Source organism: Felis catus, chromosome A1, assembly GCF_018350175.1.
Source record: "Felis catus isolate Fca126 chromosome A1, F.catus_Fca126_mat1.0, whole genome shotgun sequence".
In the NCBI taxonomy this organism is placed as follows: Eukaryota; Metazoa; Chordata; class Mammalia; order Carnivora; family Felidae; genus Felis; species Felis catus.
In genome coordinates this window covers 209,273,982-209,301,097 of record NC_058368.1, presented here as the reverse complement: position 1 = coordinate 209,301,097, position 27,116 = coordinate 209,273,982, and the positions used below count along the sequence as shown (strand labels likewise).

Sequence of the window (27,116 nt, the reverse complement as noted above, 5' to 3'; positions counted from 1 at the left end):
CGGGCGGGGAAGGAGACGGCGGGCACCGCCAGGGCGCCTGCTCGGAGCCGCCCGGGAGCGCGGGCGGGAAGCTCGCGATGCCCCTCCCTCCCTCCTCCTCTTCCAGGCTCTCCAGGTTCCCGCCCCTCGTCCTCCGAGCCGCCCCTCGACTCCGCACCGTCTCCCGGCCTCCTTGCCTCCGCCTCCCGCTCCCGGTCTCCCCCGCGGGCTCCCGCCGCTCCCCACCCCCCCTTCGGTCGCCTCAGCTTCCGCCGGGGGTTCGTTCCTCTCGCCGGCGCGCTTCCGAGAATCGCGTCTTGCGTGCCCGGGAACTGTGCAGCGCTTTTCAGAGAAACTGTTTAATAACCGGCTGGTGGGCCACTCGCGGGACGTCCCCTCCCGTGGGGCGTCCTTCCCGGACCCGAAAACAAAAGGCCCCCCCACAGATCCGGTGGGCAACCTACAGCACTAAGGGAAGTGTGTCTGTGCTCGCCATCCTAGTGACTTGTTCGTCTCTGACATTGTTTTGGCTTCCTTTGCCCCAGTCCTGGGTCCAACCGACTGACTCGGAACAGGGGTCACGAACAAGCAGCCCGGTCTAGCCTGGAAAAGCATTTTTTTCTATAACTTAAATTTGAATGCGTTAGGCAGTGGCATGCTCTGTTTTCCCTCCTCATCTTCTTTTTTCACATGTTGAATATGAGAATTATTTGGAGAGCTTTGAAAAAACATTGGCGCTTGGCGTCCACTACTAAGGATTTTGATTTGATTGATCTGGGATAGAACCCAAGTTTCTCTTGCTCTTCCTAAAAGTTCCCCAGGTCTATACTCGAATTAACATTTAAAAAAAAATAAAAATCACACACTTAAAAATAAAATAATTTCTCCAGGTGATTCAAATGGGAAGTCAACGTAGAGCCTGATATGTATATTACCAAATTGACATTCTTAGTCGTAATACTAATTCCCAGGCCTCCAGCATCATGAACATTGCGTATTGGCCTCACTTGAGTCTTCTTCAGACAGGTGACAGTGCTAACTCATTATCTTATCATGTATTTTTGATTTCTAGTGAGATTGAACATTTTTCAAATATTTATTATCCATTTGTCCAATTTCTTTTTTGAATTGCCTCTTTATATTCCTTGACCATTTGTTCAATTGCAATGTTCAAGTTTTTGTTATTCTAAATAATTACTTATGAGAATTAAGTAATTATTCTGCCAAATGGAGCAAGTCTGCCATTTACCGTTTAATTTTGTTGATGTAAGTTACATGAGAATGTGAAATCACTAAATCTATTTGATAAGGTTTTCATGATTCTTATCCTCATTTAAACCAAGTTTCAGCTCCTGTCACCATTCTTTTTTTTTAAGGTTTATTTATTTATTTTGAGAGAGAGCACAGAAGCACGAGCAGGGGAGAGGCAGAGAGAGGGGAGAAGAGAAAACCCCAAGCAAGCTCCATGCTCAGTGTACAGAGCCTGATGCAGGGCTTGGGGAAACCTTGACCTGGGGTTTGGGGAAGGGGTTACTCGATCTCACAACTGTGAGATCATGACCTGAGCTGAAACCAAGAGTTGGATGCTTAATGGACTGAGCCACCCAGGTGCCCCCACTATACTTAAAACCAAAATAAAACCACACATCTAGAAATTCATTTTCTTAGGCTCCATTTCCATTGAATTAGTTCAATTTAATGATCATACTACCATCTCATGGCTTTAGTTTTTTTAGAACAGTTCAAGGGTCACAACAAAACGGAAGGACAAGAACAGAGAGTTCCCATGTGACCCCCTGCCCCCACAAAAGCATAGCCTCTCACCCATTATTAACATCCCTCACCAGATTGGTACATTTGTTACAATTAATGAACCTACACTGATGCATCATCATCATTCAGAGTCTATAGTTTACATTATGATTCACTCTTGGTGTTGTACATTCTGTGGGCTTGGATTTTTCTGTAATTTATTACTAATTATCATATATGACAATGTTGTGTAGGGACTTTGAGAGTTTGGGGGGAAACTGTGTGACAATATTCCATGTTAAGATGTCCCTTTTCTTGGTGTGCCTGGATGGCTCAGTCCGTTAAGCGTTGGACTCTTGGTTTCATCTCAGATCATGATTTCAAGATCATGAGATCAAGTCCCACATCAGGCTTACACTGACAGGCCAAGCCTGCTTGGGATTCTTTCTCTGCCCCTCTCCTACCCACACCCACTCACTCTCTCTCTAAATCAAATAAAATTTAAAAAAAAATTTTTTAAAGACATCCCTTAAAGAAATTGTGGTTTATATACACAATGGAATACTATGTGGCAATGAGAAAGAATGAAATATGGCCTTTTGTAGCAACGTGGATGGAACTGGAGAGTGTTATGCTAAGTGAAGTCATACAAAGAAAGACATATACCATATGTTTTCACTCTTAGGTGGATCCGGAGAAACTTAACAGAAGACCATGGGAGAAGCGAAGGGAAAAAAAAAAAAGAGAGAGAGAGAGAGGGAGGGAGGCAAACCATAAAAGACTCTTAAAAACTGGGAATAAACTGAGGGTTGATGAAGGGTGGGGGGGGGAGTGGGTGATGGGCATTGAGGAGGGCACCTGTTGGGATGAGCACTGGGTGTTGTATGGAAACCAATTTGACAATAAATTTCATAAAAAAATAAAATAAAATAAAAAGGCGTCCTTTTTCTTAAGACTTTCTTGCCTCTGTTTTGATGGACCATCTCCTATGTAGAGCTAGCTCTTCCCTCTCCTCTAATCCACATCTTTTTCTACAAACACCAAATTAATATTAACACAGAACAGCTTAAATATTTCTCTTAGATCCATCTAAGTCCTATAACTTCATTTTGGCCAGAGTACAATATCTCCTATAACAAACACTCCCCAAATCTCCATGGGTCAATGCAACTAAGCCACTTTTTTGGAATGAAACTTGCTCTGCACTGCACCCCAAAATATTTTTCAGGGGTATACAAAAAATGAAATCATGAAATAACTAGATAAAATATTGTTGAATATTTTTTGATTTCAGAGTATGGAATGTCTTTCAATGTAACATATAAAGAATTAGTTTTCTTGCCATCTGAGATGAGAATTTATTTCTACACGACACCCTCATTATTTAGGAAAATGCCTTGATAGGCCTGTGAAATTTGCTACTGAATACCACTGTGCATGGCTCTTCTTTTTCCTCAGCACACAAGGACCATGTGTCTGGGCCCCTTTGTATCTAGATGCAGCCATGTGGCTATTTCTTGCCAATATGTGTGTCCGGGATGCGTGTTATTTTAAGAACAAGGCAGTGAAGGGCATTTGTGCCTTTTTTTTTTTTAACGTTTATTCATTCTTGAGACAGAGAGAGAGACAGAGCATGAATGGGGGAAGTCAGAGATAGAGGGAGACACAGAATCCGAAACAGGCTCCAGGCTCTGAGCTGTCAGCACAGAGCCTGACATGGGGCTCGAACTCACGGACCGCGAGATCATGACCTGAGCCGAAGTCGGACACCCAACCGACTGAGCCACCCAGGTGCCCCCATTTGTGCCTTTTCTAAACTCTCTCTCTTTTGACCTCTGCTTTTTGAAAGCAAAGAAGACGGTGGAAACACAAGATGGAAGCCTTAGGCAGAAAGCTAGGCATGCACAACGGGAGGATGGACCTTAGACGTCCTGACAGAGAGCCCCAACAGAGGACCACCCAGGGAGCATCATGTTCCGCCCATCTAGTAGTCCGTCGGTGGTATAGCATCCTGGCAGAGGAAGAGGGAAATGTGTAGTCCCAGCTGCACTTGTGCAAAAAACACTGGGTTGTTCTTATTTGACCTGTGTCTCCAGGATGGAAATAATGTGGTTTCCTACCCCTTGCAGGTATTTTGAATACAGTTTGGGAAAGGACGTGCAGTAGTTGGCTAATTATTATATAATTCAGACCTGCCACTCAAATGTTGCCACCCTAGGACCCACCCAAAAGAAAAAAAAAACTATATAAACCCACATCCTGGAGTTTCCAAGCCCCTTTGTCTCTTGCCCCCCTTCTCCCTTGGCGTGTACTTTAATAAAACTTTGTTCTGCTTTCCTTTCGCTGCCTGCAATTCTTTACTGTGGCAGTGAAAAGAACTGAGGCTTCTTTCTTTTTCCATCTACTTTTCCGTAACAAAAAAATTCAGGGTTCCTGAACAACTGAACATAGCTGCCTCTCTACCGTAGCTACTTCTACCATAGCACTGGATAGTAGCTAAATGGTTGCTTTAAGTCGTGGGCCTGGGTTTTTGTTGTTGTTGTTTTAGTTTAATCACTAAAATCTATTTCACAATAGAATGGTGACATTATATCATTAACATGGCTCAGTGGCTCAGTCGATTGAGTGTCTGACTCTTGATTTCGACTCAAGTCATCATCTCATGTTTCATGGGTTCGAGCCCCACATCCAGCTCTGTGCTGGCAGTGCAGAGACTTCTTGGGATTCTGTGTCCCTCTCTCTCTGCCCCTCCCTGCTCACTCTCCCTCTCCTTCTTTCTCTAAATAAATAAACTTTAAATTTTAAAAAAAGAATTAAGCACATCTACCTTCTGTGTGTCGGGCACCATGCCATCTCTGAACCTCTAGAGGCGTAAGTCCCAGATCCCATCCCAAAATTGATTACGGATGTTTTTCCAGTGGTTCCTACCATATTCTTAATAGGTTTCTATGGTTGCCCTCTATAAATGCTCTAGGCTGTTCGCTCCCTTGCTCTGTCAGATGTGGCCTCCTTCCACTGTCCTGCGGACACTCTCACATTTCCATGTGTGCTTTAGCAGTATTTGAACTGACAGTGCACTTCATCCTCAAATTTTCTCTTATTCTCAGCCTGCAGTCTGGGGAACCGAAGGCCAAATGTGACCCCACTGACCATCACAGACTGCTTGTTCACTGAGCCTTTTAGATGAAGCCACCAAGAAGGATTCTTAAATTTACTGCCATACTCAAATCACTGTCCTTCTCATGCTTCCTACTGGGCAGCTGACTGCATAAGGTGATGGGCTTGGTCTTTTAAGGCATTTTGGCTTGCTACCCCTTGTCTAGGCTTGGTATGTTTTATTGAGTAAATCACCCAGGCCTCTCAGAGAGCTGTGAGTTTGGTTTATCTTCACCAAGGATGCAGAGCAGGAAGTCTTCTCACAACTTCAGAAACCACAGCCATCCCTGTGTCTCTGTGTAGGATAAGTGGCAGAGGAGATACTGGCAACTCAGCACCGTTTATCTCAAAGATTATAGAACGGAGGTTCAAGTCCACCTAAAGTAACAAACACCTTATATAAATCTTGCTCCAGTTAGCACCAAAAAAAAAAAAAAAAATCTCCAGCAGAAAAATTTGAGAACTAAGAATCTCTAACCTAGTCCCACAATCTGCTGTGTTCCCATTTCTAGACCTTAGGTGTGACAATAATGGGATAGCAGTGGCTGATTTTGCTGTATGGCCATCAGATCCACAGGTATTGTTTTAATTCTGAGGTTGACTTTCTACACATTCATTACTTAAAATTTATGGAAATGACTACAATTTGCTAAAACAAAAAATTATTGAATGCCTGTGATGGGTCATACACTATGGTAGGTATAAAGAAGGGAAGACAACGTCCCTAGTTCAGAAGAGACTCATCAACACTTAAATTACAGTGTAGTAATAAACTCCATGATAGCAGTATACTCAGTGCATTTTCTCTACCTGAGATATGAGGAAGTCAGAAATACTTAAGATAGGTCTTAAACAGGGAAGAGTTCAGTTTGAAGCACTTCCATTTTGTGGTGCCTTTGGAATTCAAGGTGGAACTATCTAGTGAACAATTAGATACATGGTTCAGAAGCCCAATGGAAGTGCTGTAGATATAGAATATGTAATCTAAGCATCAGTATCTCTTTTAGCCTTACCTGAACTTTTTAAGGATTGCCTCCCTTTAACCTATAATGATAAATAAGAGTTCAATGGACAATACCAATTCTCACGAGAATGTCAGAGGGGTGAGAGTGGTGTCATGAAAGCCTAGGAAGGATGAATCTAAGAAGGAATAGACAACCGTGTGAAAATCTGAGTAAGGTCAAATAAAAATAAGCCTGAGCATTCCCACAGCCCAAGTTTTGGTGTTTTGTAGTTACAGTGCCAGATATATAACAACTGAAATCCTTTTGGTAGCAGATAATAACATCAAATCTGAGCTTGAGCAAGAGAAGGAATTTATTGAGATTCTGGTGTATCCCACAGAATCTAAGGAATGGTTTCAACAACCAGGAAGGATTATAGACATGCTCTGTAGAATGGTGCTCTCCAGTAGAAATTTCTATAATGGTGATGGGGCACCTTGGTGGCTCAGTTGCTTGAGCGTCTGACTTCAACTCAGGTCATGATCTCAAGGTTTGTGGGTTTAACCCCCATGTCAGGCTCTGTGCTGACAGCTCAGAGGCTGGAGATTCTGTGTCTCCCTCTCTCTATTCCTCCCCCCACTTGAGCTCTCTCTCTCTCTCTCTCTCTCTCAATAACAAATAAATAAGCATTAAAAAAAAAAGAAATTTCTGTAATGGTGAAAAGGTTCTATGTCCTGTCCAATATGGTAGCCGTTAGCCACAATGCAATGAGTACTGAAATGTAAGTACAACTGAGACACTGATTTATTTTATTTTATTTTAATTAAATTCAGACAACAAATGTGGCTAGTGGCTCCTGTATTGTACAGTACAGCTCTAAAGCCTTTCCGCTAACATGACTCAACTCCAGTTATTCTCAGTTCACAATTGCAAATCTCTTGGAGGGAAAGTGCAAACAGTGCAGTGGGGAAGGGATCCACTCCTGGATCAGTTAGCTATGGCTAGGATCACATAGAACAGAAATGGCTGCTGAGGGCTTATTTGTGTGTATTTGAGGCCATTATTTCATCACAAGGGGAATCATTTTAAGCTGAGGTTTATTATAAAGGTGATGAGTTAGTTATTTAGAATAAGAATAGGCTACCATGTCAAAGAGCCCCTACAGTAAACCAGCAGCCTAAAGAACAGAGATGTTTATTTCTATGTAACTATTACAAGGTGCATGGTTCAGTCTCGAGCAGTAGCTCTCATCCATACATTTATTCAGAGATTCAGTTTGCCCCAAGATACTTGCTCTGGCATCCTCCACTGTCTTGTTGCCTAATCAAACTGGGTCATAGTGGATTCCAGCCAAGGGAAGGGGAAAATGAGAAAGTATGTCCACAGTCTTAAGATCTGAGCCCAGAAGTAGTACACAATATTTCTGTATATGCTGCATTAGACAGAACATGATCATGTGGACATTTCAAGGGAGTCTGGGAAATGTAGATTAGCAATGTACCCAGTAATACTGAAGGAATGTTTTGGTGGACAATAATTATTATGGACAATTAATTTGGTGGACAATTATCACAAGTAGTTAGATTTAAAAAATAATAATACACATTTCCTGCCTTCAAAGTTATCACAGGTTTGGTGAGGAGACAGATGAATATTTAGCAATGAAAAAGGAACATGCTGTAAGAATCCAAAGACAAGAATGACTCAAACTTTAAGGTACATATGAATCACTTGAGACTCTTATTAAAATGCAGATTCTGATTCAGTAGGCTTGGGGTGGGTGAGACCTTTTTTTTTTTAAGTTTATTTATTTTTGAGAGAGAAAGAGAGCAGGGGAGGGGCAGAGAGAGAGGGAGAGAGAGAGAATCACAAGCAGGCTCCTCGCTGTTAGCGCACAGCCCATCATGGGGCTTGATCCCATGAACTGTGAGATCATGACCTGAGTCAAAATCAAGAGTCAGACACTTAACTGACTGAAGGGGTGGGTGAGACGTTGACATGGGCTTTCTTAACAAGCTTCCAGGTGATGTCATACTCCAGGTCCTGGGACCACACTTTGAGTAGCAAATAGTTGCAGGTTTGGCAGAGGGAATGACAGTTGAGCTACACGTATGTGTTATGGTGATTAAGACCAGGTTTGGATGTCACTGGCTGATTTAAACTGCCTATCTTTAGGGGCACCTGGGTGGCTCAGTTGGTTAAGTGTCTGACTGTTGATCTCAGCTGAGGTCTTGATTTCAGGGTTGTGATTTCAAGTCCCACACTGGGCTCTGTGCTGGGTGTGAAGTCTACTTAAAAAAAAAAACTGCTTACCTTTAAGCAAGATTTTTAAGACCTTAAGTAAGGTTACTTAAGGTAACAGAGAACCTTACTGAATTTAACAATAAAAGAAGCCAAACAACAAATGATTGGCTTATTAATGCAGGGGGTCAGCAGGTTTCTTGCAAGTTTGATGAGGCAAGGCTCTGGTTCTATTTTTCCCTGATTCTCTTTGCTCTGCCCTTCGTCTTCAGGCTGGCTTCTTTTGTGGTACAGTGAGAATATGGCAAATCTACCATTCTGTAAGGAAAATGTAGTTTATCTCTTTTTTTTCTATAACTGAATATTTTTTATGAGCCTCCACTCCAGTGTGTAGCAGGGAAAGTCTTTGCCTTGACAATTAATAATACTTCCACTTCTTTGGTAAGAATTTCAAATAAATATTGTACCTTGTGGATTTTCCTCTCATTCTACGTAACTTACAGAGTAGACTCATAGTGATAGTGGTAGGAGGGGCTATGTGCCCTAAAGGCAACGGGGGAGAGAGTGCTTGTGTTCAAACTTTGTTTTCTGTATTTTTACCCATCACTGTTTCAGGATGTTTGATACCTGCTTCTGATCTCTTGCACTGGTATCTACTGTGGCTCAGCTGCGAAGCCTCTTTCTCCCTTGAGGATGCTACATTGCCCACCGAGGTTCAGCCACATCCTTTGTCTTTCCATTCTGTGCCTTTCAAATGGATGCTCTTGTTCTCAACTTCCCCAGAGCATGTGAGTTATATGCTTTGAATTTGACAAAAGAGCTGAGAGCAGGTCTTTCCTTTCCCTATCACATTACCATGTTTTATTCTGGTAGGATCACACCCATATTGTCTTTTCCAATGACAGAAAATCTACTCTACTTTCAACTTTATCCTCAACCCCATGCTCATGAGATTTTTATCTTGAAATACACGCATATCTGATTCCTTGTTTCCACTAAGTCAGAGGACTTTCTCCTTCTTCTTCTTCTTCTTCTTCTTCTTCTTCTTCTTCTTCTTCTTCTCCTTCTTCTTCTCCTTCTCTTTCTCCTTCTTCTCCTTCTCATTCTTCTCCTCCTCCTCCACCTTCTTCTTCTTCTCCAGATAGGACTCCTCTTACACATATTCTGACTCTTCTCTGGATTGCTCCTGCATTGTGGCATATGGAAAAAATGCCATATTCAGACTTTAATGTTTTGACTTTGATATTTAACAAGAAATTTAGAATACACTTTTGTGAATAAAGCTGAACTGTTCAGACAGTTGTCTTGTTAAAGAATCAAATAATAATTTTACTTGGAGACTTGAAGCTGAAAATGAAAACTTCGCTTTAGGTGGTATCTATCTTCTATATAAAGAAGTGAATGCCACTGATTCAATGAATGGGTAGTGCACTGGCTTTTCACTGTGTCAAGGTGGCTAGGCTGAATCCCTTCCCTGTATGTTTCTAGCTAGAGTAGACCACAAGGGAGATTCTTATGGGAGATTTCAAGGGCAGAAGTGAAGCAGCTACCTTGTAGCCCACATGTCTGGTCCCTTACCTGCTGGCTTTGCAGCTGCTCTAACCTCCCTTGGATCCTCTTTCAAAGTCTCCAACTCCTGGGCCAGGTATAAGTATTTAGCTCCCTGAAGAAGGCCTCGGCTTCTGCAGGACATCAGTACCACCAAAGTCAGAAGCAACAACAACTAACATGGATTTTGGTCCATCCTCCTGATCTCCAGCTCATGCTTGTAGGGCCCAACGTGTCCTAACTGTCTTAGATTTTGCAGCCATCTTCCCATGCTGCCTGACTGCTCTATGAATTCAAGCTCCACATCTGACACAAAGAACCTTACAGAGACTGCTTAAATCAGTTCTCTTGATTGCATAATATCAAATTCCTGTAAAAATATACCACATACACACACACACACACACACACACACACACACACACACATTTTCTAGTGTTTCTTTCTCAGAACCCTGCTATAATATGTAAGGCAATAATACTTTAATGGATATAAAATTACTTCCCCAAATATTCTTTAAAAATATAATGTCTGCTATGGTAGCAAAAGGCTACAGATGTCTCAGGTCTTACACTATCACACCGCACCATCCTGGAAAAAAAAATCTATTTCCCCAACCTGTGCTTCACTCCAATTGGAACAATTTAAGTCACGCATCCACTTTGAGTCAATCACTAGTCCTAAAAAAAAGAAAGAAAAAAAAAAGCATTGATTGGTTTAGGCTTTATTTAAGTGTCATTCATAGACTAATCACTGTGACAAGGTGAGTTGCAGAATTGCAGTAGCAATAGCTAATCGTGGATTTTCCCTGTCACCTGACATGCGGCCATTTTATACTTTAAGTATGCTTCCCATTGACTTGAAAGATTAACGTATCATGTACTTGGACAGACAATTGTCCGGAAGCCATTTTGACAGTCTTCCAGTTCAACAAAAACTATTAAACTGAATCACGGCATTGGTTAGAGTTGTCAGAGACAGAAGACTTTCTCATAGCAAGTTCTGTGGGTCCATATGTCCTCTCAGTAATGGGGACTCAGCCTCTGATTTGTCTTCTGAGGCTCTACTTCAGAACAAGCCCCTCAACTGTGTAACCTGATAGGTGGACTGTGCGGGGATCCCTTGATAGTTTACCCAGCTGCTGTTTGGTCTTTATCTATAGACGTGTAACAGTTCTGTTGCAACATGCATCGTTTTAATTTCAAGTCCTAAATTCTCTTCTTGTTTAAAGAAAAACTGGAATTCTTCTTTCTATTTTCTGAAAACCCATCAAAAGGGAAAGGACATCCCACACAGAGGGAAAAAAGTAAGTCCAAAAGTAAGGCTGGGCCTAAATTCCCTGGTCATCAAGACAGAACATAGGAAAGAATATACATGCTTTTAGATAAGGTTTTATATCTTCACTGGGTGGTAAACAAGTGTGTTCACTTTGAGAAAACTTATCTGTGATTTGTGTACTATTCTGTATGTTATTTCAATTAAAATCAGTTTTTTAAAAATCATACATTGGGGTGCCTGGATGACTCAGTCAGTAGCATGTGACTCTTGGTCTTGAGGTCATGAGTTTGAGTCCCATACTGGGTGCAGAGATTACATACATACATACATACATAAAATGAAAATAAAAATCATATACTGAAAGCTACTATTCAAACAAAAAATTCTGACTAAAATAAAAAAGAGATTTATCAGCTCCCAGATTCACCTTTAAAGGATGAAGAGGATTTTGATAGGACAGTGGAGAAAGATCATGAGTTCAGGTTTTTGGGGGGTGGTTTTCTTTCTTTTTTCTTTATTAATTAAAAAAAATTATTTTTGACAGAGAGAGAGACAGAGCATGAGCAGGGGAGGCGCAGAGAGAGAGGGAGACACAGAATGCGAAGCAAGCTCCAGGCTCTGAGCTGTCAGCACAATGCCTGATGTGGTGCTCGAACTCACAGACCGCTAGATCATGACCTGAGCTGAAGTCAGACGCTCAACCGACTGAGCCACCCAGGCGCCCCTCTTTATTAATTTTTAAGGGGACTAAGAAGACAAACTATTTGATTAATCTGAGGGTGAGAAGTATCTTTTTCTCAGATGTTCTCTTTTTTTTAATGTTTTATTTATTTTTGAGAGAGCCGGAGAGACAGAATTCGAAGCAGCCTCCAGGCTCTGAGATGTCAGCATATAGAGCCCGAAGCGGGGCTCAAACCCATGAACCATGACCTGAGCTGGTGTCAGATGCCTAAACAAACTGAGCCACCCAGGTGCCCCACTTTTTCCCAGATGTTCTGATGAGGCTTCTCATAGCCCTGAAAGGTTATCAGCTGATGCAAGCATGTGGTCAAAATGGCAAGCTGCCCCTAATAGAGGGAGGGGTAGCTGCTGCTACAAAGGAAAATCTCCTTAAAATCTCCGGGTTCCCAGTTTCAGGCTCAGGTTCATTCCATCATATGGAGTAAATGTAGGACACATTCAGGAAATGTAAAGTGAGCTCCTTGAGGCAGATTGTAAATACGAGGCCTCCTATGGGTGCGGCTGTTCTCCACACTGCTAAGATGGACCTAAGCAGTCAAGCCTGCCCTCCCACATTGCCCCATCTCAGCTAACTAACTGGACCCGGTAGGAAGGACTTAAGGCAGTGGTATGTTGGTAAATATTTAACCTGCTTTAGTGGGTGGGGAAGAAGCCATGATGTGTGGCATTTGCCAATTTTTGTACAGAAAATTTTTCTACCATGACTGATATCAAGTTAAAGCCTGACATCAACTGGCTCATGAATTTCCTGAAAATGCAACAATTAGCTCTCTAAAACCAGTACCAGTGGCTTTAGCATACCACTGACTTAGTTATCCTGAGTGGGAGAACATCTCTTTTGATAGATTCATCAGAAGAAGGAAGATGTTTCTTTCCCGTAAGACCACTTCTTCTCATATCTCATTAACCTAAATTGAGTCACATGCCCTGAATATAACATTTTCAGATTTCATGACTCACAAACACTGTGAACGTGGGTGAGTTATCTGGATTGGCTTTTAGCTGTGAGGATCTAGTCTGGTCTGTGTTGGGGAAGGGAAGGTAGCTTCATGAAATTGGGTACCTGTTAGGAAAGTGAAAGAGAAAATGGATAGATTTAAAAATTCATTATATCAAGTACCCTAATAATGAGATACCCCAAGTCAGGTTGCTATCCAGATGCTGAAGAACAGATCATAAATAAACAAAAAATATCTATATAGTAAGTATCATATTTCATCCATCCTAAGATGCACTTCCCATTTTGCCATCTTAAAACTGGGATGACTTTTTGGGGCGCCTGGGTGGCGCAGTCGGTTAAGCGTCCAACTTCAGCCAGGTCACGATCTCGCAGTCCGTGAGTTCGAGCCCCGCGTCAGGCTCTGGGCTGATGGCTCAGAGCCTGGAGCCTGTTTCCGATTCTGTGTCTCCCTCTCTCTCTGCCCCTCCCCCGTTCATGCTCTGTCTCTCTCTGTCCCAAAAATAAATAAACGTTGAAAGAAAAAAAAAATTAAAAAAAAAAACTGGGATGACTTTTTAATTTTTATTTTCTATAATTTTTTTAAAGTTTATTTATTTTGAGAGAGTGAATGTGAGCTTGGGCAGAAAAGGGGTAGAGAGAAAGAGGGAGGGAGAATCCCAAGCAGGCTCCATCCTGTCAACACAGAGCCTAATGTGGGGCTCGAACTCAAAAACCAAAATCAAAAGCCAGACGTTTAACCGACTGAGCCACTCAGGCACCCCATGGGATGACTTTTACAACAGGTGTCAGACAGGTGGTGGTAGTTACCCGTGCCTGTGTTTCAAAACGTGCAGTGGCTGTCTACACCTCGGCAGAAAATTCCCGAGTTATTAGCAGAACACTTAGAAATGCCTCATCACCAATATTCGTGGTCGTCAGAAGTTGTTATTTGTCAGAGTCTGTGAAGAGTTTGGGATTTTACCCAATATACAAGCTAACAAACTCTTCTGTTACTATTTCATGAAGACTGGAAAAACCCATAAGACTCCTGGAGTCAGAGACTTTCTCAAGGCAAAAGCAGTAAGCAAGAGTGTCAGTATAATGTCCATGAGGTTCCCCGTACCTCCCAATTCTCACAGGGCAATACAGGTAGCTAGAAGGATGAAATGTGTTGTGTAATAGGAGAGGAATGTTGAGCTGGGAGATTTCCCATTTTATAGTGAGTGACAAGTAGGCCAGCTCATTACATCAGCAAACACAACCCTCAGACATAGCCTGGGTAGGGGCACATGGGTAGCTCAGTCAGTTAAGAGTCCAACTCTTGATTTCAGCCCAGGTCGTGATCTCATGGTTTATGAGCTTAAGCCCTGCTTCAGGCTCTGAGCTGACAGTACAGAGCCTTCTTGGGATTCTCTCTCTCTGCCCCTCCCCTGCTCTCTCTGTCTCTAAATAAATAAATATTAAAAAAAAAAAAAAAAGGATGGGGCACCTGGGTGGCTCAGTCAGTTAAGCATTAGACTCTTGGTTTCCACTCAGGTCATGATCTCACGATTGTGAGTTCAAGCCCTGCATCGGGCTCTGTGCTGACAATGCGGATCCTGCTTGGGATTCTTTCTCTCCCTCTCTCTCTCTGCCCCTCCCATGTACTCTCTTTCTCTCAAAATAAATAAACGTAAAAAAAATGGCCTTGGCAAAGAGCAATCAGGGCATTCTTGGCATGTCCTGCAAGGGCGTGGGATGTGCAGGTTCATGATGGATTGCCTATCCCATAAAATTGTATTGAAAAACACAGATCACAATATCTGAGTCCAAAAATAATTCATAAGTGTTGGTCTGTGAGTATACAATCATTTTGGGAATACCTTAACCAATTTATTGAGCTGTTTTACTTCTTCATGAATGGCAGATACACAGTTTCACCGTTACAAGACAGAAGCATACTGTATGGTAATATAATTTTTTGAAAGCCAAGTTATAAAACACTAAGAAAATTACCACGTTATTCATTGTATATTAAATATCACTCACCTTACGCCTGTGTAAGGAAAGGCTACCCACTTGCATACACATCTTGTATACAATGTCCTACACAATGAATATTTTGGTGATGATGATAATAACCTGACACAAGACATCTCACATAGTTCTTACTGCACAGCTATTAGGTCTTCACAAAACACACACATATGCTGCAGATGTTTATTAGCTGTGTGGGATGATTATTATTTGCTATTCGCCAAGTGAGAATGGATCGTCATAAATATCTTCATCCTTGTCTTCATGTTGAGTTGAGTAGGCTGAGCAGGAGGAGGAGGAGGAGGGACAGGTCTTGCACAGAGACACGGGTGTGGCAGAGGCAAAAGAAATGGAAGAGGTGGAAGGGGAGGTGGGAGAGGAGGCACACTCCATGTAACTTTATGGAAATACTTTGTAATTTCTGTCTGACTTCTTGCTCTTATCATTTCTCTAAAAATATTTCTCTACGGCACCGATTCTTCTTCCACTGTTTGTTTCAGTTTCTGTGCCCATATCCTAGAAGGGTCCGTGTCATAAAAGAAGTCGAAAGCAGTCTTGAATAATCAGACCCTTCCTGCCTGATTCTTTAATGTCAGTTTGTTTTCTAGCATTGCTTCTTTTACGTCTTCCTCAAAATCTGACACTGGTTCAGAAGCACTCCTCTCTATCAAGTTGTTTTCAGTTAATTCCTCTGGTGTGATATCTATTAGCGCTTGAGTTTCTCCAAGATCTTGAAAACTTTCACCACCCACCTTTTTGCCATATCCAATATTTTTCATGATTTTCTTAATTGGTTTTGTTGTAGATCCTGTGAAATTAGGCACAACATCTGGACAGTTTTCTCTGGCAGGAATTTATTGTTTCGGGCTTGATGGCTTCCACTGCTTTTTCTGTAACAACAATAACATCTTCAGTGGGGGGATCCTCCCGGACTTTCATGATGTTCTCTTGGGTTTCTCTGCCAAAGTATTGATAATTCTTTCCATAGAATACCATGTGTAATGCGCCTCAAGGGTCCTTATGACCCCCTTAACCTAGAGGCTAAATTAGAGTTGTTGTGATTAGAGACAAGTAGACCACTTTGACACCTTCCATGTTGAACTCATGAAGTTCTGGGTGACCAGGGGCATTGTCCAATATCCAAAGAACTTTAAAAGGCAGTTCCTTACTGGCAAAGTACTTCCTGACTTCAGGGACAAAGTATCGATGGAACCAATCCAGGAAAAGGGTTCTTATTGTCCAGACTTTCATGTTGTACAATGAAAAGACTGGGAGAGGCGCCTGGGTGGCTCAGTCAGTTAAGCATCTGACTTTTGATTTTGGCTCAGGTCATGATTTCATGGCTCATGAGTTCAGGCCCCAGGTCAGGCTCTGCACTGACAGTGTGGATTGTGTTTGGGATTCCCTCTCTCTCTCTGCCCCTGCCCTGCTCTCTCTCTCAAAATAAATAAATAAACTTAAAACAATAAAATAAAAGACTGGCAACTAGTGTTTATTTCCTTCAAGCCTAGGGATTAGCAACTTTATATGTGAGTGTAGTCTTGATCATAAACCTGGTTGCATTTGCACAAAACAGTGAATTTAACCTATCCATTCCTATCTTAAATCCTCATGTTCACTTCTTTTCCTTAGTAACAAATGTTCTTCGTGGCATTTTTTTTTTTTCCAGAATAAAGAACTTGAGTCTACACTAAACACCTGTTCAGGCAGATATCCTTTCTCCTCAATGATTTTAATGGCAGGAATCTGTTAACTCTTCTGCCTCTTACTTGGCAGAAGCTGCTTCCCCTATTATATATGTTTAAGTTTTATTTTAAGTTAGGTAATCCCAACTTGAGGCTCGAACTACAAGACCAAGAGTCACATGCTCATCTGACTGAGCCAGTCAGGCACCCCTACCTTTATATTTAAGCCAAACCACTTTCTAGATTTATCAAACCAGGGGCGCCTGGGTAGCTCAGTTAAGCATCTGACTTCAGCTCATGTCATGATCTCACCACTCGTGGGTTAGAGCCCCATGTTGGGCTCTGTGCTGACAGCTGAGAGCCTGGAGCCTGCTTTGGATTCTGTGTCTCCCTTGCTCCCTGCCCCTCCCCCACTTGCTGTCTCACTCAGAAAGCAAGCAAGCAAGCAAGCAAACAAGCTAAAAAAAATTATCAAACCATCTTTTGCTGGCGTTAAATTCTCCAGCTTTAGGTCGTTGTTTCCTTTTGTTCTAAGTTGTCATATAATGACTTCACTTTTTTTAAATAAAGAGTATTTTTTTATGTTTATTTTTGAGAGGGAAAGAGGAGAGGGGAAGGGATGAGCAGGGGAGGGGCAGAGAGAGATGGGGACAGAGGATCTGAAGCAGGCTCCATGCTGACAGCAGTGAGCCCAATTCGGCTCAAACCCACAAACCGCAAGATCATGACTTGAGCTGAAGTCAGACACTTAACTGACTGAGTCACCCAGGTGCCCCTACTTCACTTTTTTTTTTTAACCTTTACTTATTCACCCTAATTGGGAGAGAGAGAAAGAGAGCAAGGAAGGGGCAGAGAGAATCCCAAACAGGCTTGGTGCCATCAGTGCAGAGCCCAACAAGGGGCTCGATCCCATGAGATCATGACCGTGGGATCATGACCTGAGCTGAAATCAAGAGTGGGATGTTTAACCGACTGAGCCACCCAGATACCCCATGACTTCACTTTTTCTTGAATCATATGTGTCCAAAGGTATGCCTTTCTTACAGTAATCTCACACCCAAATAAAAGCTGCATTTTCAATGAGATAAAAAAGTATTTTGCAAAAAAATGCAAGGTTTTCATGCCTGCTGGTGTAGCTGCAGTGCTGGCTTCATGACTTTTCTTTTTTTACAGTGGTCCTTACACTGGACTAATTTATCTTGAAATGGTGCATAACGACAGTTGCAGACCTCACTCTATGATACAGAACAAGCAATTCAACTTTTTCTTGTAATATCATGAATTTCCTTCGAGAGCCCTTTCAGCATCACTGGAGGCATTTCCTATGGGTCTCCTGGTGTTATTCAAGGTTTATGGGATAGCACTAAATATGATGAAAAATGCACAAGAACCATAAGAGATCTTTTTTACTGTATTGTGCAATTTACTGGAGAGACAATTGCTTACATGATGATTAGTATCACTTGGCATTTTAAGCAGATACTTGCAACATTTGAGCTCACTGCAGTAGACACAGGTGAGCTACTAAATTATTACAGCAGTATAGTTTGTATTGCAGTTAATCTTATGCAGTTATGATTTAATACTGCACTTCTATGTTTGTTTACATCTTGACTACAAATGGTGTTTGTCTTGCACAGTCTAAGTGTGTGTATAAGTTTTGATACATTTTAACTTTTTCTTTAAAGTTTGCTTATTGTTTTTAGTAATCTCTACACCCAATATGTGCTTGAACTCAGGACCCTGAGATCAAGCGTCACATGCTCAGGGAGAGTGGGTGGCTCAGTTGGTTGAGTGTCTGACTCTTGATTTCTGCGCAGATCATGATCTTATGATTCGTGGGATCAAGCCCGAGTCAGGCTCAGGGATGAGCGTGGAACCGAACTGAAATTCTCTCTCTTCCTCAGCCCCTCTCTCCCACTTGCACTCACTCTCTTAAAAAAAATTTTTGTTTTAAGTCATATGCTCTTCCGACTGAGCCAGACAGCACCGCAAAATTTAACTTCTTATAATAGATTTGTGTACATTTTATGTAAATGCTAAAACAGTAGTATCTACATATATTAATGCATTCATAGCATACTTTTTTTCATTTTTTTGGTTATATCTAGGTTGTGGAGTTCATCTGTGCATTTTTTCAAACTGTCACAGATTTCCCCAAATCTTCCAATATATTTATTGAAAAACACCTGTGTAAAAGTGAAGTCCTACAGTTCAAACCCATGTTGTTCAAGGATCAAATGTATGTCTGTCTTTAACAGATCTGTGGTTTGCAAATATTTTATCCCAATGTGTGGGTTACCTTTTCATTTTCTTAATGTGGTTTTTGAAGAGATGTCTTAAATTTTGATGAATTTCAATTTATCAACTTTTTCTGATTCAGGTTTTCTACATGCTAAGAACATACCTAATCAAAGATCACAAAGATCGTTTTTTTTTTTTTTTTTTTTTTTACTAGTTTCTTCCAGAAGTTTCAGTCTTACCTGTTAACTTGACATCTGTGATGCATGTCAAGTTAATTTTTGTATATCTTACAAGGTAAAAATGGAGGGTTTTGTTTTGTTTCCGTGTGGATATTTGTTTTGGTGCCATTCATTAGACTGTTCTTCCCCCCACTGAACTACCTTGGCACTTTTGTTGACAATTGGTTGCCTGTACAAGCGTGTGCATGTATTTCTGTATGCTTATTTTGTTCTATTGATTCATATGTATAATCCTTACACCAATGCCACATCATTACCTTGCTATAACTTTTTTTTTTTTAATTTTTTTTTCAATGTTTTTTTATTTATTTTTGGGACAGAGAGAGACAGAGCATGAACAGGGGAGGGGCAGAGAGAGAGGGAGACACAGAATCGGAAACAGGCTCCAGGCTCTGAGCCATCAGCCCAGAGCCCGACGCGGGGCTCGAACCCGCGGACCGCGAGATCGTGACCTGGCTGAAGTCGGTCGCTTAACCGACTGCGCCACCCAGGCGCCCCACCTTGCTGTAACTTAATAATAGAATCTTGAAATCATTGGAATATGTCCTCCAATTTTATTCTTTTTCAAAACTGTTTTGGCTATCCTAGAATCTCTCAATCCCATATAAATTTCAGGATCAGTTTGTCAATTTCTACAAAGCTTTCTGGAAATCTTGTTGGGATTGCTTTGGATCTATCAATTGATGTGTTATTAGTTCAGTCTCCCAACCCATGAACATTTTATCTTTCTCATTAGGGGTTTACTTTCTTCCAGCACTGTTTTATAGTTTCCATTGCACAGGTCTTACACATATCTTGTCAGAATGTCTTGGGGCGCCTGGGTGGCGCAGTCGGTTAAGCGTCCGACTTCAGCCAGGTCACGATCTCGCGGTCCGTGAGTTCGAGCCCCGCGTTGGGCTCTGGGCTGATGGCTCGGAGCCTGGAGCCTGCTTCCCATTCTGTGTCTCCCTCTCTCTCTGCCCCTCCCCCGTTCATGCTCTGTCTCTCTCTGTCCCAAAAATAAATAAACGCTGAAAAAAAAAATTTAAAAAAAAAGAATGTCTTATTGTGTGTGTGTGTGTGTATATATATATATGTGTATATATATATATATAATTTTATAATCTCTACACCCAACCTAGGGCTCAAACTCATGACCGTGAAATCGAGTCGCATGCTCTTTTGACTGAGCCAGCCAGGTGACCCTCTTATTTTATTTTAAGGCAGAGAGAGGGGGTATTTTTTCTTTCTTTTGTTTTTTTAAATGCTATTTTAAAGGAGTGTTTAAAAATTTTTAATTGTTGCTAGTATATAGAAATGCAATTGGTATGTTGACCTTGTGTCCTGTGATGTAACTTATTAGTTCTACCATTTTTTTCCTAGTTAGTAGTTCTAGTATTTTCTGTATATTCTATAGGATTTTCTATATAATTGCCTGTCCATGTATTTATTTCTGCTTTTCTAATTTATACGTTTTTACATTTCTTTTGTTTGCCAAGTTGCAATGATCAGAACCTCCAACCACAATGTGGAAAAGAAACATCCATATTTTGTTCCCAACTTCAAGGAGAAAGTTTTTGGTCTTCTACCATTAGGTGTGATTTTAGCTGTACATGTTCCATAGATGTCTTTTTATCAGACTGAATAGGTTCCCTTCTATTTTTTATTTGCTGAGAATTTGATTATGATATGCTTTGGTGTGATTTTGTGTCTGTCCTGCTCTGGATTCATTGTGTTTTTTGGCTCTATGGGCTTATCGTCTTCATTATATATAGCATTAGAAAGTAAGTGGTAAGCAAGGTAGGTGGACAGATATAGTGGACTTATGTGGAATGCTGTGTGCCTAGCATTCAATTCTTTAAGAAAACACTTCTTTCCTGTTCTGTATACTTTGGGTGATGATCCTGTACCACCACACCCCAAGACTGAGTCCATGACTCAAGCTGAGTTAACGAGAACCTTTCCTAGGACTTCTCCATTGACTATATGTCTGGGTTAGAGTGAGGGAGATAAAGTCACTTGACACTCCCTGCATTCTCCCAGGAGGTATGGAGTAAACTGTCTGCAGACACAAAGAATAAACATGAACTGACCTAGAGAAAGCCCTGAAGATATCAAGGCTCTGGAACTAGCCATGCAGAAGTAGGTTTATACTTGGACTTCTTAGTTTTGAAGGCTAATAAATTCTTCTTTGGCTTAAACTAAAATTCTTATTTTTGTTTTTGCCAACTGCAATAAAGTCCTAATGCCACACCAGAAATTTGGAATTTCTTCCAAGGGAAAACGTGGGAGTATAATATATGTAGGTGTACATTTTGTTTTTTCAACTTCTTTCTTTTTTTGAGAGAGCTTGCGTGCACACGTGCCTGAGCTGGGGGAGCAGCAGACAGGAAGAGAAAATCCTAAGCAGGCTTCATGCCCAGCGCAGAGCCTGATATGGGGCTCAATCACAGGGCTGTGAGATCATGACCTAAGCTGAAATTAAAAGTCGGACGCTTAACTGACTAGGCCACCCAGGTACCCTGCACTAACGTTAGTGTGGAAAAGGAACAAAGAAGGGGTGTCAAATTAGAGGCAGGAAGACCAGTTAGACATTACTGTAGACATCCAAGTGAAGTAGAATAACCTCATTAAACCCTAAAAACCTAAAATAGTGAGATAATTGAACAGATAAATGGATATTAAGAAAACAAACTTGCTAAGAAATTGGCAACTGGATTTGGAATGAGAGGGAAGAATTTAAGGATACTACTCATATTTGAGTGGAAATTTCAGATGATAAAGACTTGAGGTATAAAATACAGGAGATGGGCATCTGGCTGGCTCAGTTGGTAAAGCATGAGACTCTTGATCTCAGGGTCATGAATTCAAGCCCCATGTTGGGTATAAAGCTTACCTTAAAGAAAAAGAAAAAAAAAAAAAGAAAATAGAGGAGGAGGAACAGGAGTGGGCAGATTGCAGGGAGAGGAGTGAACACAGATCCAGTCATATTTTGACTGAGGAGCTTTGGAGGTCAACCAAATACCAATGTTCATCGCACAAGCGAAAACTCAGGTGTGGGCTGGAGATATGATAATCCTAGCTCCTGCATGGTAAACTGATTAATCTTAAAAAGGGTTAGCATCCTGCTGATAGGAGCTTCCTAAATGCAAAAAGCGTAACTGAGGGCTTTAAAACAAATGTTTCACTTCAAGCATGTCATAATGCAGTTTAGAAATGACGTTTAGAGGCGCCTGGATGGCTCAGTCGTTGAGCGTCTGACGCTTGATTTCAGCTCAGGTCACGATCCCAGGATTGTGGGATCAAGCCCAGAGCTGGGTTCCACACTGGGCATGGAGCCTGCTTGACATTCATTCTCTTTCTCTCTCTCTCCCTCTGCGCCTCCCCCACTTACACATGGGTGAGCTCCCTTAAAAAAAAATTTGCAATAAAAAAGAAGTAAAAATAATAGCATTGTTAAATATTTGAAGTATAGAACAAAACTAAATAAAAATAGATTACATTAGTTCTTACCAACTTTTAGATTTAAGTAAGTCTTCTACTTTAATCTTATGAGGAAAATGTGCTTATTAGGAAAATAAAAGTTTGCAGAGTTTAAATGATTTACTAGAAGGCTCAAAAATATTCTGGAAAAAATGTTTTATTATTAAGAGAATTTAAATGAAAACACTGATAGAAAAATGAAAGAAAATTATGTGCCCTTTCAAGACCTTTACATTTAATATTCCAGTTTTTCATTTTCTTGATACAACTGTATCACTTTCATAATTTTTCCTCTCATGAAAAAGAGGAAAAGAGGGCGGGAAGTATCCTGAGGAAGAGAATGAGCAATCTGTGATCCTGAGATGAAATGAACTATAAAACATAAATGTGGAGGAAATGCATGTGATGGGTAGAGAAGTGTGTTCATGAACAAGTCACTAGAAAGTCACATATGTTATAACTAAAGAAATGTTGGACATACATCACATGCATTTCAGGGTCAATATCCCATATCTTGCAGTTACTCAAAATAGATTTTTCTCTTCTTTCCTGACCATTTTGCCACATGAAAATGATCTACCTAAAACAAATATGTCACAATCAAGATCTTCAGTGACTCCTCACTGCCTACAATGAATGCACTGTTTCATAAACAATGTTATTATTCATCGTCTATATGTTTAATAGTCATTATAAAGAAATGTGTTGAATACATACCAAGTACAAAATACACTAATACAGTAGATAAATGTGCTAGAACAATGCTATTCCAAGTTTGATCCAATGACCACCAGTATCAGCATCACATTACAGGTGGAACATTTATTTTTTTGAGGACACCAGGTGGTTCTTATGAATTAAAAGTTTTAGAAACACTGTTCTAGACAGTTAAAAAGGAGAGGACCTAATGTCTCTTAGGGGTCTCACTCTCCCAAGGATATGGAAAACATCTGCTGAGTAGCTGGAAGTTTTATAAACCTCAGAAGGTGTTCTGTGATGAAAGGAACAGGGTTAAGATTTCTGACTCCTAAGGACCATTTAGCCCTGTTAGCTTTCCTTTTGAAAGATATAGCTTTAATATTGTGAGTTGAGTATATTTAACATGGATATTAATGTGTTTGTGTGTAAATGGTCTAATTATATATACGTGTGTGTGTATACATTTTTTTTTCCAGGACTGGAGTCATGGCTAAATAACATTTAAGCAAGACTTTCATTTTAAGTAGACATGACAGAATTTTAAGCTTAGAAAATTAACAGTGTATAACTTAAATTTTACATATTAAAAAAACTAAAGGAACTGAAAGCTGAAAATTATGAGAGTTAGTGGTACCTATGTATGACATTTTGACAGTCTATTAAATATTATGAATTAGAAGATTATGGGAAAAAGGGAACTACATTCTAGGAGAATATGAAAAGGTCAACCCATGATCTTGGGAAAGTATAAGAAAGAAAAATATTTTCAAAATGTACTATAAAAATTGTTAGACATGTTTTAGTGACAATAAGCAGAAGGTGATTACTCTTGATGGCATAAAAGGTGAAAGGAAAGAAGTCCGTGTTCCTGCTTTTTGTTAGTCCTGGTCATTCCCAGTCTATTCTCCTCCCTTGTTGCCATGACTTTGGGGAACTTGGTTAAGTTTATTCCAATTTGTTGAAGGCTAAAAACTACATTCCTAACAATTTTGCTTTATATATCATATCTTGGGTAAAACTCATTTATTATGGTTATTGACTGGGGAGGGAGGAGGGGGAATCAAACAGGGAGCAAATTCCCAGATGATGTTTATGTGGCCATTTGGTGCGTACTTTGAGAACCACTGCTTTAATGGAGTCAGTTATCAGTCTCAAGGACTGGTAGGTAGACACTAAAGGAAAACAGTATCTCTCTGTGTAGGTTTTTAGGACACAGAACATTTGTTACACATTTGCCACCTGCTCAAGAAACAGCCAGGTATGTATTAATCTTTAGGAATTGTGGCAAAATTAGTAGCTGGAAAGAAATTTCCTTTCCAAAGATGAACCCAAAACCTAAATAATTTTTAAAAAGAGACAGTGTTTATTTGCCTGTATTAGGATTGTTGTAGGGGCGCCTGAGTGGCTCAGTCGGTTAAGCGTCCGACTTCAGCTCAGGTCATGATCTCGTGGTTTGTGAATTTGAGCCCTGTGTTGGGCTCTGTGCTGACAGCTCGGAGCCTGGAGCCTGGAGCCTGCTTTGGATTCTGTGTCTCCTTCTCTCTTTGCCCCTCCTCTGCTCATGTTCTGTCTTTCTCCCTCTCAAAAATAAACATTAAAAAAAAAAAAAAAAAAGGATTGTTGTAGAATCCAGTATTATGGGACCTGCTCAGCTAGCCTATTTAAGTTTTAGTATCCATATCCTTGGACTAACTTGAAAATGAATAGCATAAGTTCAAATTTTCTGCTTGCATTAAATTAAAAATAAGAGTTTCTAAATATTTTTTATTCTTGTGTTAAGATCATAGGTAATCTTAGTTCAGGTGTTTCTTAACCTGATTATTAAAAAACAAAATAGTAAAAAATAATTCATCTGGCAAATGTACTGTTTGTAGATAGTAGCCACTTTTAAAACCACATTTCTATTAAAGTTGTTCTTAGATTTACAGCACCTGATATCTGGACCCAGCTGAGCTTTTATTTTACAGATCAAAATGCATAGATGAAAATACATTATAATATTAATGAAGCCGTTCGAGTTTAGCCTGAAGAGATTTAAAATTTCCTGTGATGGTTTGTACTGCTACTGATGAGCTCATAGACTGAAGCTCAACCAGATAACCACAGATAGCATCCAGGGACAGATTTGTAAACCTTCTCCTGTAAAAGAAAAGATACCTGATCAACTATCAATACATTCAGAAACATTTCCTCTCCCCTTTCTCCCACGGGAGTTTGCTTTTTTTTCTCCCAAGAAACATTTCCTCCCATAAGACTTCTCTCCAACTTCTGCTAATTTTAGTATAGTCCCACAAAGAGCAAGGATGATAGGATTAAGTAAATGTTAAATAAATGAAAACAAGCAAGAAATGCAGGAGATAGGTGAATTACCACATAACCACCATTTTCCTTTGGAAGATTATTATAACGGGAAAGAAGCAATTAAGTATGACTCCTAAAATGAAATTATTTACATTTTTTTGGTCTTTTCAAACAAATATACCTTGAAATGGCCAATAATATCACAAAGACATAACTGAACTACACTAAGTCACTAATTCAAAACAGAAGCAGTGTAGAAGTAATTCATAACTCATATCACTTTACCTATAGAAAGGATTTAGGACAAGGCTTGAAAAATGGTAAAAACCCTAACCTAACCTTTTATACATGCTAATTGGTATCATTCAACTAGTTAATCTCCACATCTTCCTTCATTCTCTCCAACTTAGTTGCACAGATACCTATCAGAAACATTTGAAACGGTTATAGTTACCTCTCACAATTTAAAACTTGGCTAGGATTCTCAACATATCTTGCCAAGAGCACATGTATGCAATCCAAAAGGTGCAGTGGCTTCTTCATTCTGTTCCAGAATGGATCCTATAAAGAAAATACACATCATGAGTTATAAAGCAAACTGTGTCAACTGATTTTTCTTTTTGGTCAACTGATTTTTTAATCATTTATGTTTCTCTTTTTGATAGCTGTGACATCACTTTTACTTTACACCTATGCACACTTAGTCTGATACTGTAAATAAAAGACTAAACCAGTAAAGAATCTTTTTAATTAAAAAAAATGTTTTTCTCATTTTTTTATTTGAGGAGGGGTGGGGAGAGAACAGAGAGAGAGAAAGAGAAAATCTCAACCAGGCTCTATACTCAGCACAGAGCCCGATGACCCTGGGATCATGACCTGAGCTGAAACACTCAACTGACTGAGCCACCCAGGCGCCCGTGCTGAAACCAAGAGGTGGACACTCAACTGACTGAGCCCGTGAACCAGTGAAGAATTTTAATTCTAGTTCTAGTTTTACCAGTTACTAGCTATGTGACTTGAGCCCTTGTCAGATGTAGCAGAAAATGGGGATACTACTACTTGCTCATTTTCCATCGTAGGCTCATTGTGGGGCTTAAATGAGATATACAAGGGCCTTGTAAAGCACTGCATAAACGTTTTGATGGTGCTACCATAAAAGAATGATATATACGTCAACAAGATTTCATTTGGATCTTTTATCTTAGGATAAAAATTAGAAAATACATAGTCTGATAAGGCTCAATGTGGTAAGAAAGATTTTTATTTACACTGAGGTATAACTGACACCTATTAGTTTCAGGTGTACATTGTAACGATTCCCTATTTGTTTATACAGAGAAATGATCACCATAAATCTAGTTACCAGGTATTACCATCACAGTTAACAAAAGTTTTCTTTTCTGGTGGTGAGGAAGATGTTTGGTATATTTTAAATGAAGTTATAAGGAATAAATACTCTGTTATTTTGTTTTGTTAGAGTAAATGGTAATTCTTTTTTTTTAAAGGTTACAGTTTACTTAAAAAAAATTTTTTTTTTTTTAATTTATTTTTGAGAGACAGAGAGAGACAGAGCACAAGTGGGGAAGGGGCAGAGAGAGACGGAGACAACAGAATCCGAAGCAGGCTCCAGGCTCTGAGCCATCAGCGCAGAGCCCGATGTGGGGCTCGAACTCATGAACTGTGAGATCATGACCTGAGCCAAAGTGGGAGGCTTAACCGAATGAGCCACCCAGGAGCCCCATTAAATGGTAATTCTTAATGTATGGGTTTAGCCTATTCCACCAAGAGTAAAGCAAATATAATTATATTTACTAATATTATGAAATATTTTATTTTTATAATATAAAGCAAAACAACTCATTATCGGTTTTAGAAATCTAAAGTATGATAA

At 40.2% G+C, this 27,116-nt stretch overlaps 1 protein-coding gene and 1 long non-coding RNA gene across 2 annotated transcripts in view; both read right to left on the bottom strand.

The window, feature by feature from the left end:
- Positions 1 to 8,910: 8,910 nt before the first annotated feature.
- On the bottom strand, positions 8,911 to 11,364 carry LOC109491952. Its single transcript, XR_002145606.3, has 3 exons — positions 10,239 to 11,364; positions 9,651 to 9,754; positions 8,911 to 9,258 (listed from the first exon to the last, which is right to left on the bottom strand). It is a non-coding gene; the product is annotated as an uncharacterized LOC109491952 (long non-coding RNA).
- Positions 11,365 to 24,861: 13,497 nt separating this feature from the next.
- The window catches only part of NUP155 (nucleoporin 155), a 72,063-nt gene continuing 69,808 nt past the window's right edge, over positions 24,862 to 27,116 (bottom strand). Inside the window, exons 34-35 of the mRNA XM_011286474.4 lie at positions 25,680 to 25,786; positions 24,862 to 25,063 (exon numbers count right to left, since the gene is read on the bottom strand). Of these exons, the coding sequence (XP_011284776.1) occupies positions 24,925 to 25,063; positions 25,680 to 25,786 (246 nt within the window). The 3' untranslated portion in view covers positions 24,862 to 24,924. The remainder of the gene's footprint in view (positions 25,064 to 25,679; positions 25,787 to 27,116) is intronic.